Source organism: Bidens hawaiensis, unplaced genomic scaffold (genome assembly GCF_021521415.1).
Source record: "Bidens hawaiensis isolate Kalapana, Puna unplaced genomic scaffold, B.hawaiensis_p1.1 tig00013428_1, whole genome shotgun sequence".
Lineage (NCBI taxonomy): Eukaryota > Viridiplantae > Streptophyta > Magnoliopsida > Asterales > Asteraceae > Bidens > Bidens hawaiensis.
The window spans coordinates 22,499-34,171 of NW_027492139.1; the positions used below are offsets into that span (position 1 = coordinate 22,499).

The 11,673-nt window shown below is 35.9% G+C and overlaps 2 protein-coding genes across 2 annotated transcripts; both read right to left on the reverse strand.

The window, feature by feature from the left end:
- Positions 1-241: 241 nt before the first annotated feature.
- On the reverse strand, positions 242-3,192 carry LOC143544102 (mitochondrial acidic protein mam33-like). The gene is made up of 3 exons (XM_077036259.1): positions 2,961-3,192; positions 1,736-2,076; positions 242-483 (listed from the first exon to the last, which is right to left on the reverse strand). The coding sequence occupies exons 1-3, from the start codon at positions 3,144-3,146 to the stop codon at positions 318-320; spliced, it is 693 nt and encodes a 230-aa protein (XP_076892374.1). The 5' UTR covers positions 3,147-3,192; the 3' UTR covers positions 242-317.
- A 1,316-nt stretch (positions 3,193-4,508) lies between these two features.
- LOC143544125 (uncharacterized) lies at positions 4,509-9,344 on the reverse strand. Its single transcript, XM_077036276.1, has 8 exons — positions 9,035-9,344; positions 7,828-7,874; positions 7,564-7,691; positions 7,141-7,333; positions 6,769-7,071; positions 6,626-6,682; positions 5,888-6,534; positions 4,509-5,803 (listed from the first exon to the last, which is right to left on the reverse strand). The coding sequence occupies exons 1-8, from the start codon at positions 9,216-9,218 to the stop codon at positions 4,705-4,707; spliced, it is 2,658 nt and encodes an 885-aa protein (XP_076892391.1). The 5' UTR covers positions 9,219-9,344; the 3' UTR covers positions 4,509-4,704.
- Positions 9,345-11,673: the final 2,329 nt, after the last annotated feature.

Below are 11,673 nucleotides of genomic sequence, written 5' to 3' on the forward strand. Positions count from 1 at the left end.
GGTATCCATCTTTTTTTCACCAGACACACTAATAATACTTGCTACAAAAATGCCCTACAAAGGCTCCTTTTCTCTTGAATATATTAACAACCATTGACCATGTTATGTTACCTTCTAACTTGAAAAAAATAAAAGAGAGCATAACTGACATGATGCTGCAGCCACTATCTGACTGAGAAGTAGAAAACTGAAACTTTGATGCAACTTTTTTCAAAGAAAATCATTATAATCATAGCAAAGTAATCTTATAAAGATACGCAAGCAAGCAAGTTCGTCCAATAAAGAGTGTAACAATCTTAGCCGACAAACCAACAAGTCTAATTGGTATTTTTAACACATGACCCGACCGATTTGAACCAATGCATAAGACCGCGGTGATCCTTCACATAAAGCCATGCTTGTAAGAAGGGAAACAGACTGTCATTTATACCTCTCTCTTCAATGTAACCATGAAATGCATCCCTCATTCGATCATCAAGTGCTCTGTACAAAAATAAACAGAAAAAAAAAATAAGTTAAATCAACAAGCTTCTAAAAATTGTTATTATTATTAATCATGCTTCTAAATTTTAAACTGTCTGTAAGTGTTGGGATTATCTTTTGTGTGTGACCAGATTCTGTTAGGATTCTGTTTAATTACATGTAATGTGAAGCTGTGAACATAATAACATATTATGTGTATGACACACATATATAAAATTTATAAAAAAAGTATTGTCCTTATATGATTTTAAGAACATGTTCAAAATGAAACACATTGTATGCAATAGTTATCTCCAATGAAGAAGAGAGAACATCATGATAGAATGATGTTAGTATGTTACATGGATTAATGATGCCATTTTGTTTCATAACGTACCCCCTGTAATAAACTTTAACATGCAGTGAACTGACAATTGACACCTATTCAAATTAAGTTCGATAAGATAATAGATATGCAACCAGAGAGATGCTCAATACATAATCAACTTTAAGTAGATAACAGAGATATCTATTGCTTTAAATGTGCTGCATAAAAAGGCTTTTTGAAAGCCTATTTCTCTCTATGCCACTACATGTGACAATGTTCCGCGCACTACCGCCACTACGTACAAGTGCTTGTGGTTCTCTACTTAAGACTAGTTTTATTGAACACACTCCTATGTAGCCAATGAGAAATGAATAAGTTTTCCACTTATAAAATGTATTTAATACATATGAAACACACATGTTCCTCACTGTAAATCTTTAGTAATTAGTGCTACTTTAGCATGTGAGCGTCATATTTATAGAATTTTAAATTCTAAGCATCCAATAGTAGAAAATTAGTTCACAAAATATTTAATTGGATCTCTATGATCTTATTCAAAACCTTACAGGATTAACGTGGAATCGAAGCATATTGAACTAGCATCTATCAAATGTGGACGTTTCACTAATCCACTTGTTAATGCATTCAAACTCAATCAACAACCAAATTTTTAGTTACCATTTGTCTCAGGTTGTTGATAAGAATTACACATCCTTACATAACAAAGAAGTATGTAAGTCATCTTAAAGCAGATAACTATGTGATGAATCAACTGCTCACTACTTCACTAGCCAGAAAACACAAACACCACTTCAAGAATGGTGTTGCTGGTACACAAAACTAATATTGCTGACCTAAGAACTATGATATCCAAGGAACAGATAATCAAGCAGGCATGACATACATCACAGCAAACTAGAAACTTAGAGTATTGAAACAACTTACTCAAAACTCGGGCCATTATATTTGGATGGAACCTCAAGAAGCCCTGAGGTTTCACGCTTATGTCTCAAGGAAACCGAATGAATTCCCAAAGCATCTGGATACAACCCGCACAGAAAATGCAAAACATAGTCTTGCCCGGGCTTTGATATATCAGCATGAAGAAACAACTGATTGATCTCATCATCACCATCGATTTCAGAAGGATCCACTCCAGGGAGAATGTTAATCATCCTCATCACTGATAAACTGATCTCCTCATCTCCATACGTCCGCTTCAGAACCGGGCCTCCACTGTCGAGTGCCCCTTTCACCACTGTAAATGGCTCAGGAGAACTCACCTTCTGTAAACAAATAAGAGACGCATTAACATCATTAAACTCTAATTCTATACACCAATTCCGGTTTTTTTTAATTCCCAATTAACATGAAAACAAGTGCTTAAAAAACTAAGGCTGCGGTGCACACAAGGTGTTCGACATAATTCCGCAAAGAGTAATTTATCGATGTGTTCAATTTTAAAGCCAAAACCTTGTAAAGACTCATTAAACGGTATACATTAAGTCCACCTTTTTATTCCAATTAAGATGAGAACAAGTGATCAGAACTGTATTGATGCTACAGTGCCTACCAGGTGTTCAACATAATTCCGCAAAGAGTAATTTATAGATTATTATAAATTTTTAAAGCTAAATTTTCGTAAAACCTCATTAACGCTACACACCCACTCCAGTTTTGTATTCCCAAATCAAAACATGAGTGCAAGTGATCAAATCTGTATTGAGGGTACAGTGCCAACCAGGTGTTCGACATAATGCCGCAAGAGAAACTTGTCAAAGTTATCATTTGTAAAGCTAAACCCTCATAAACCTCATTAAACAGTATACACCAACTCCAGTTTTCTATTCCCATTTAAACATAAGCGGAAGTGATCAAATCTGTATTAAGGCTGCAGTGCCCGCCAGGTGTTCAACATAATTCCGCAAACAGTAATCTATCAGTTTTATTAATTTTAAAGCTAAACCCTAGTAAAACACTAAAACCTCATTAAAACAATATTATTCCCAATTAAAACATAAGAGCAAGTGATCAAATCAGTACTGAGACAACAATGCCCACCAGGTGTTCGACGTAATTCCGCAAAGAACAATTTATAAATTTATTAACTTTTTAAAACCAAACCCTCGTAAAACCCTAAATAAACAGAGTTTGAGACTGGAAAACGTACAGGAGGTGGGGCCATTTTGGAGACTTCAGTGTAGTGTTCTTTAAGAGAACGAAGAATCATGGAGTTAACCACCGAGGATGAGGATGATGATGAAGAAGAGTAGTGGCGGCGGGAAGGTGTTCCGGTAATACTCCGCAACTGTGACCGGATGTCGCCGGTGGCGCGTGCTATAGCTCTTCTCCACATGATGCTTCCGTTGGCTAATTGATTTCAACACTGGGATTTTAGGAGGGTTTATGGCCTCCGGCTGTAAATGTAATTAGCTTTGCACGGTAAATCTGAAATTAACTTTGATTTCGATGAGTAACTATTTTAGTATTTTACAACAATAGTGTTTTTATTTAGTTAAATTGAATTTTAATTTTTAATGATTGTAACTTTGAGTTGGTGATTGGGATTCTTTTTAACTCAAAGAACGGAGAAAGTCTAGCTTTGAATATTTTTTTCTTCAGTGATCTCAACTTAAAGTTAAAACGCACTATTTTTTTATGACGTTGACTGCTTATTGCAGATTAAAAGGGGTATTTATATAATACACTTGGATAACATTTCTAACGAACACTTGATTGAAATCCTAAAGAGATAATGGGGGTTAAGTTTCATGTTGGTAAATTTTAGTTAGCATGATCTGCATTTCTAATGAATACTTGCAAAGTATGAGATACATTTTTGTCACATAAATAGTCCACGTCATAGAAAAACTAACGATGTTAACTTTAAGTTCGTATCAGATCACTAGAGAAAAATATGTTTAAGGTTGAGACTATGTATAAAGATTTCATGAGTTGGGGTTATTGTTGGCCAATAAGTCAATGTTTGGATTATTAAAATCAAATTTGTCTTTACTTAATCATTTTGTTATAGGTTTAATAATTTGATTATGATATAAACATACTTTTTTCCCTTTATGGACGTACTTGTTTGTTCTTGAATCGAGATGGCATAATCACAATTTTCTACATTTTAAGATATAATGAATTTTTTACTTTGTAAAACTAGTTGATTGTCTATGCTGATGAACTTTTTTGAAGGATAAACTTTTAGGCATTGGTACAAACTAAACGGATTGAGTTGAAGCATCCTGTAAACATATTTTTATTAATATTTTGCAACAGTAGTCTCAGTTACAGTAAAGACCTAAATTTTAACAACTCTATAACACGATTTTAGGTTCATTCGTACCAACTCGCAAATACACAACTTATTTCGCATCCATAGGTTCGAGATCAAAACGGTTTGAATTTCACACCTTAGGTTCGAGATCAAACGACGTGGTACTAAAAGCCAAGCTCTCAAAACCAAATCATTAACCGATAGTTATCAATTCGGCCACACCAAACCTTAACACCTCATAATGGATTCACGCCAAGAGGCCATCCACAGTATCATGAACCGGAGAGATGTCTAGGCTCTATAGGAAGGGTTCCATACCGCATGGCCAAGTTCACAACACTTCTGCTACTGGTTTCTAATGCAACTAATGTCAACCATCACTGTCTTTTGCTTCTTTATAGATTTTTTGAAGTTTTTATGTGTTTATAAATACACAAATGAATATATATTAAAAAAACATATATCATGAAAACCTGAAGTATTCATTCCTACCACATCCTATAGCTTCATCTCCCTAAAAAATGAGATACAAAAACAATCTAGCAACCGCAATACCTGCTCGAGGACGCAGAGATTGCTCAATATTGAAACAAAATGCCATTCACGTGCTCTATATAAACAAAAAACCTCCTCACTTCCGCCTGTTTAGTCTTTTAACTTTCAGAATCCTTCTATCAGACTTGACACTCCCGCCACTACCTAACGAGAAACTTCCTGCAGATGCCTGAAAAGGATTCTGAGATGGTGTTTGAGGTTGGTTTGTCTGCCCGCCAAATTGAAAAGGAACCGTTGATGGTGTTCCTGAACCAAACACGAAACCAGGTTTGCCACCAGAGTCTTGACCAAATGCTGGGGAAGATGGACTAGGTGTTTGAGTAGTACCTGCTGCAGATGAAGAAGACGCCCCAAACGAAAAGGGTGTAGAGCCAAAAAGCGAAGACTCGGGCGGTTGCAAAGCAGTAGAACCAAATATGCTAGCCGTAGAGCCACTGGCAGAACTACCAGATTTGGACTCTGTTGAGGCGACAGTAGAGCTAAGATCAATATTAGGTGTTGAACTGAGACCAGAACTAAATAAACTACTGGTGGAACTGGTGGTAGCAGCAGAACTAAGACCAAAACTAAGAGCTGAGGAGCTAAAGAGAGAACTCCCTGCAGTGGTTGATGGGGTCCCACCAGTCCCAGACTCAAACTTGAACGGAACCGCCTGTGTATCAGCAGTGAATGCTGCCTGTGTATTTGCCTGAAATCCATTGGTGGTTAATGTAGCTGATGGAGAACTGAATGAAAATATGCTACCACCATTGCTTGATGTGGCTAACGTGCTAGCAAAAAGTTTAGTTGGTGCCACCGAGGCTGCCACAGATGAAGTAGAGGCACTGCTGGTAGCTAAAGTGGTGGTAGAGGGTAAGATAGTGGTGGTGGCAGAAGAGAAGACATGGGATGACGTACTACTGAAAAGCTGATCTGTATTAGAACCAGAAGGATTGTAAGAAGATGAGGAAGCAAAAATAGATATGCTTAAAGCAGGAGTTCCACTGGTAGTACTTGAAGTAGTGGTTGAGCCACCAAATGTAAAAAGACCATTTGCTGATGCAGTTGTCAGACTAGCAGAGGATGAAGATTCTGATTTACCAAGCAAATTTACCGGCTTCTGAATGTTGCCACTATCATCTTTAATGGAAGCTGAAAATTTTACTTGATTGCTGCTTAAAGCTGCATTAATGGAACTGCAAAGTACCAAGAAAAGAAAACATAAATTCCACCAGAAAAGCAAAAAATAACTAAATTTTCAGCAACTAAATAAAACTTACCTCATTGATCCAAGTGGTTTTGCATCTGGACTAATATTTGATTTGACTCCAGAAGGCCCAATACTATTAGTACTTGTGCCAAACATTTGAGAAACTGTTGGTTTCTTTTGCGTGGAGGTTAATTGAGAAATCACTGATGACCGAGTATTTTTACTTGATGAAGGCTCTGTACAATTTCCATTCATTGAGCTGAAAACATTATTGACTTGAGAGGTAGACGCACGAGCATCAGGTAACCACACGCGATGTTGACCCTCTGACTTTTTATTATCTCGAGAGCTTGAGAAAAAGTTTGGTGAATCTATTTTCTCAGTTGTTCCAGCAAGCCTGGACCCTGAAGGTTTTTCCTTCGGGCTCATTCTATTAAGTTGTTCAAATATTCTAGAAGCCATTCTACTTGACTCTCTAGGAACAGAACCAAAACCTAGGTTAATTTTTTGCTTACTGGTCTCCACATTTTCCTCTAGTGGTGTCAATAATTTTGGTTCAGGTTCGTTCCTTAAAAGCAGTTTCTGACTTGACGCAATCTCACTTTTATGTTTAGAGATAGAACTTTGGTGTGATGGAAGACTAACTTTCTGTCTAATCCTACGAATGGGCCCACCAAATCCAGTATCATCTATTACAGAACTCCTGCGTTTAGCACCCTGAAATCAAATTTACAAAAATAAGTGAGATTTCACATGTTATTGTACCAATCTTTCAAAATTTTCAATATTGCAATGAGTAAACAGATACCATTCTGCTTGATTCAATTGACCCTTCATGTTCTAAAGCATACGATGAAGCCACACCCTGAAAAAGAAGAAAGCAACAATGATAAAGAGTTGACTGATACAAGATCAAATAAGATGTGTGAACTTAGTTTCAGTTCATTCAACCTTTTGATTTAAAGTTGAAGGCCCTCTGTAATAAGGGGAGCGTGCATTCTTGTATAAAGCCGATCTGCCTTGAGATCTAGGGGTGGTCAAACAACTATCAAAGGTTTTGAAGGTAGCTGTAGGCTTCGGTGTAAGTGATATGACAGGTGTTCTAGGAAGAACTGTTGTGTTATTAAGCAACAATGAATATTGTCTTGATGGTTGACTGCTTGGCCTCAGGGCTAAAGGTAAGAGTTTGGCAGATTTGGTCCCCATATAAGCCTTTGCAAGCTCAGCAGGTGTTGCCACATCATCTTCAAAAGCCTAGAGAGAAAGCAATAATATGAATTGACTTTCATAAAAATAAAAACACGCAAGAAAATGCAAACTCACTCTTGAACTGGTAATAGGAGTTGAAATAGGAACATCAAAGTTTACAGTCTTCCTCTCCTTCAATATGCCACTTGTAGATGCTTCAAGCCTTGAAACTTGAGATGTTGTGATGGGAAGCTTTGCTCTATCCCCTTCAATGTCTGACTCTGATGTTCTTGAATGCAATAAAGTTGTCAAACGCTCAATTTCAGATCTGCAAGTGATGAATTTCATCAGTGTATGAGGCTATAAAAGTATGCAATCCAAGGTATGAATTCTTGAAAATAACTAAATTTCACTGATTCTACACTAATATTAGTGAGTTTGATCATAGAAAATACATATGTCAAGATTACTACTCTCATCGAGACTAAAAATATTTGACAGCTTAAAGCATAGATCATAACAAAGTTTGACAACCGATCAAAAAACAAAAAAACAGACCTAGTAAAAGTCTTCTGCTTCAGCATATTCTCAAAATCTGATATCTCAGCTGCTGCAGAAATGCTAGCTATTTTCGCACCTTCATCAGTGCTAGGTTCCAGTACCCCAACACCAATATTTGACGCAGGCTGCCGAAAAAAAGTGAAAAAATTATTATGTTAAAAAACAGTTAAAAGAGTAACATAGCTAAAGCAACACACTCAAAAGTAAATTCCCATTATATTCAAAATATAAAATGCCCTGTAACAGTAATAAACAACTTACATTTGGACCTGCCTCCTGAGACTCATTTCTTGGTTCTTCACTAGTCCCTGATCACAAGAAAACTTCTCTTAGGATACAGAACAAGTCAAAAAACCTAATAATCTTATAACAAGAATGTAATATAAATGTTTAACACCCTTTAGACAAAAGGTTTAAAAGATTCTTGAATAAAGATGGCTTTGTGTTACCAGATATGGCAAATTCGTATCAGTATGGCAAAAAGAGTAGCTAGTTGTCCAAATTTAACATCTTTTTCATGATAACTAGTTAACAACAAAATTGCCTAGATTAATTACCAGATACAAATCTTATGATCCACAATAATAATTAAGTCTTGATATTCTGTAACGTGATAATCCACTTCAATGGCAATGATATCAAAGTTTCAAATAAAATTCTACGAGGTTTCAGTTAAAAGTTAAGACTTCAAGCAAAATCCAAGTCCATATACCTAATCCCACAAAACCTCAAATTCTAAGTGTATGCATTGAAGATGGAACATAAGAAGCAAACAGAGAAGCAAATTTTAAGAAAATCACAGCCACTGTAACAGTATTTTGTTACCTACGTCTGCTGACAAAAAAATTAAGCCTCCTACATTATCTATTCTATATCTATGGAGTTAATATCGGCAATATATCGGTGGGATATCGGTTATCGGTCCCCAAGCAAAGCATCCGTCCAAATATCGGTACTGATATTATTGGCGATATTGACCGATATTCACCAATATTTTGGTTGCCTTGGTTGATGTGGACTCGGAGAAAGATTTCATGGCTAACAATTAGATCATGTTTTAAATATTGACCCTTTTTTCCCATAACTATTAATGTTATATATGTATATGTTTTTTCATGTATATATAAACTGCACTATATTAAAATTACAGATATCCCACCGTGATCATGATATCTCAGAAGTCAGTCCTTGACCGGCATTTGATATTTTACCGCATTAACTGCATAGCTTTATATAACAGATAACTTAAAAACAGTCAATTCACAAAAGTTTAGCTGCATTCGTACGTAATCAAATTCAAATTTTCATTGATCAGCAGCTCAACTAACACAAACTAATTCCTCTACAACGTATTAATAACGAACCAGCACTAATTATTAGCCTTTTAAGGTAAAAATAATTAAAGCAATTAAAACCTAAGCAAATAAATAACCAGCAGCATTGAATAAATTGTAACAAAGTATTGAACCTGGGAGAGGTTGACGGAAAACGCTGAATAACCTATCAGCTCCGGCGTATATGAGTCTAGAAGCAGGGTTCACAAGCTTCGCAAAGAGGCTAGGTTGGTTAGCAGGCCGATCGTACGGAGAAATAGGCTGCTTCTTATTCTTATTCGTCCGAAGCTTTCCACCACTTTGGTAGATGGTCGCCATTGGAAGATCAAGAGAGTCGGAAGGAAGGAAACTAGGGTTTTGAATAATAATAAACGTAATGGTTATGGCCCATGGGCACGGCTGGGACTCGAATAAATTTAATTTGACCGGGTAGGATACGTGCAATTCGAAACCGACCTATATTATTATTTGAATCGTGTCAAATATTTCAGTCATAACCCGTACACACAAGAATATAAGCGGGTTACGAAACGGGTCATGTTAGTCAAACCCAAAACTTGTTTTTTACGTGTCGGTTTCGGGTCGTGTCAACATTTGTTACCCCTACCTATCACCCAACGTAGTGGGGCGCTATAGAGAGAGAGAAAAAGCCCCATAGCGCCCCCGAGCGCTTTGAGTAGAGCTGTCAATTTATGGCACGGACTTGTTAACATGACACGACACAAGTTTTAACATGTTTGGGTTTGAGCTTAACATGTTTCATGTCTTAAACATATCGACATGTTTAAATTAATGTCATAACAGTTTAAAGACTTGTTAACATGTTGGTAACCTGTGTAGATTTTTATTTTAAAAAATAAATAAATATACACTCCTAAAGTCTTAAACCTAAAGTCATACTCACAAAACACATTTCACTAATGCCCATCAAAACCCGATATTATATTTTTTATGTATGTTATAATTTGCTTCTATGGTTTTTGTTTTAAGGATGCTATATATTTGTCGTCTTTTATTTTTAGTATGTTATGGATTTGTGGTTTTTTGTTTCAAATATATTATGGATTATCTACTAATTAAGACTTTTATGCTTGTTTTGAAAATTTTGGATTCTTTACACATGTATTCATCATTGTGTCTTTTAACATATCCATTAACAGGTCTTAACAAGTTACCTGCTACTAAACAGGTGTGTGTTTGGAAAACATGACACGATTAGTTATCGTGTCGTGTCCGACATGTTATGACAACCCTAACTATGAGGTCAAAAATGACTTGGGCGCTATGTACACAAAGCCATGTTGTAGAAAAAGGTGGGGCCACATTTTTTCTAGCCAATGAAGGAGAAGATGGTGGCGCTTTGGGATATCACCATTAAACTTAGTCTAATACTCACTAAATTCATAATGTCTTATCAATTACATAATCTACCATTCTAAATACACTTAAACAATAGGGGGCAAAAACCCTTAAATATATCAGTCCCCTTTTGTATCTTTCAATAATAAACCCCATAACTCAAAATTAGATTTCAATGTTTTATAATTTGTAAAATGAACATAGGCTTTTGATTAGGAGGTGAAAACAAGCATATTGATATTTTAATTACATCGAATTGAGCTAGAATTGGTAACCAATATCCGTTAAAGTTCTTCACGCGACGACAACGGAGCTGAACATAGAGTCCAAAAGAGAATGGAAGCTAACGTGGTCTCTCTCTCTCTCTCCCTCTCTCCCCCCTCTAATTATCTCATTGGGTAGTTGGTCACGAAATTGGGTGCCCGAATTGGGCCTAATAATGGGCCCAAATGAGTTTTGGACCCATTACGATTACCATTTATCTATCGTACTAGACTTGGGTGTGACTTGCATATTGATGGTTGTGAATACATAGAATTACTATAATGGTGCTCGCGTGATGTGATGGGTGTTTGAACACAGACTTTGTTAATCACGTAACAATTACGAGCCTTCTTGGTTATGATTTGGTGTAAAACCTTGAAACTGTTTAAACCGGTCATTGATGTGGTTTACACAGTCAGTTTATTACTTTCGGTCAGTTGATCATTTTCAAAATTTTAAGACTGTAGCGAACAGTTTGGTTCACGGTTTATACAGGAAAACGACCATATAAGACCAGTCAAGGTAAATGTTGAATGCATTTTAGTCTTTTTTATTATTTCGTATTATATATGTTTCGTTATATATATATATATATATATATATATATATATATATATTAGATATAGTTAAAATATAATTTAACAACGTCCTTTCTAATACAAGTAAAGTTAGATATTACAACTTTAAATTAACTTAATTCCAGTATGATTTGTTATAATCTTTGTTCTTTTTATTATTTCGCTTCCTAGGTCTTCCACTAAACATGCACCAACCAACTTGGTCGGTGTCTAACTCATGTGTTAGATGGAAACTAACATTTAAATACTCAAACGGCTAAATCCTCAAATCTATAAGAATCCTAACAATTACAATCGGCCAAATCGTTTGATGTTTGGCCGATTGGTTATGGGTTATTGTAAATGGTGTAATGACGAGCTAGAAACACATTTTAATTACCTTAAACGATTTTTAATTGATGTTTAACTTGATTGAACTAAGAGCGGCAGAAACGCGAACAAGAACAATAAGGGCGGGCTGTGATAATGCAATTAGCTTTAGGGTTTTGATTCTCGAGGTCACAGAGGAGGTCTATGTGTGCTTAATTGAATTATTATAGTTTCTATATGATAAAATACCAAATTGGTTTAGG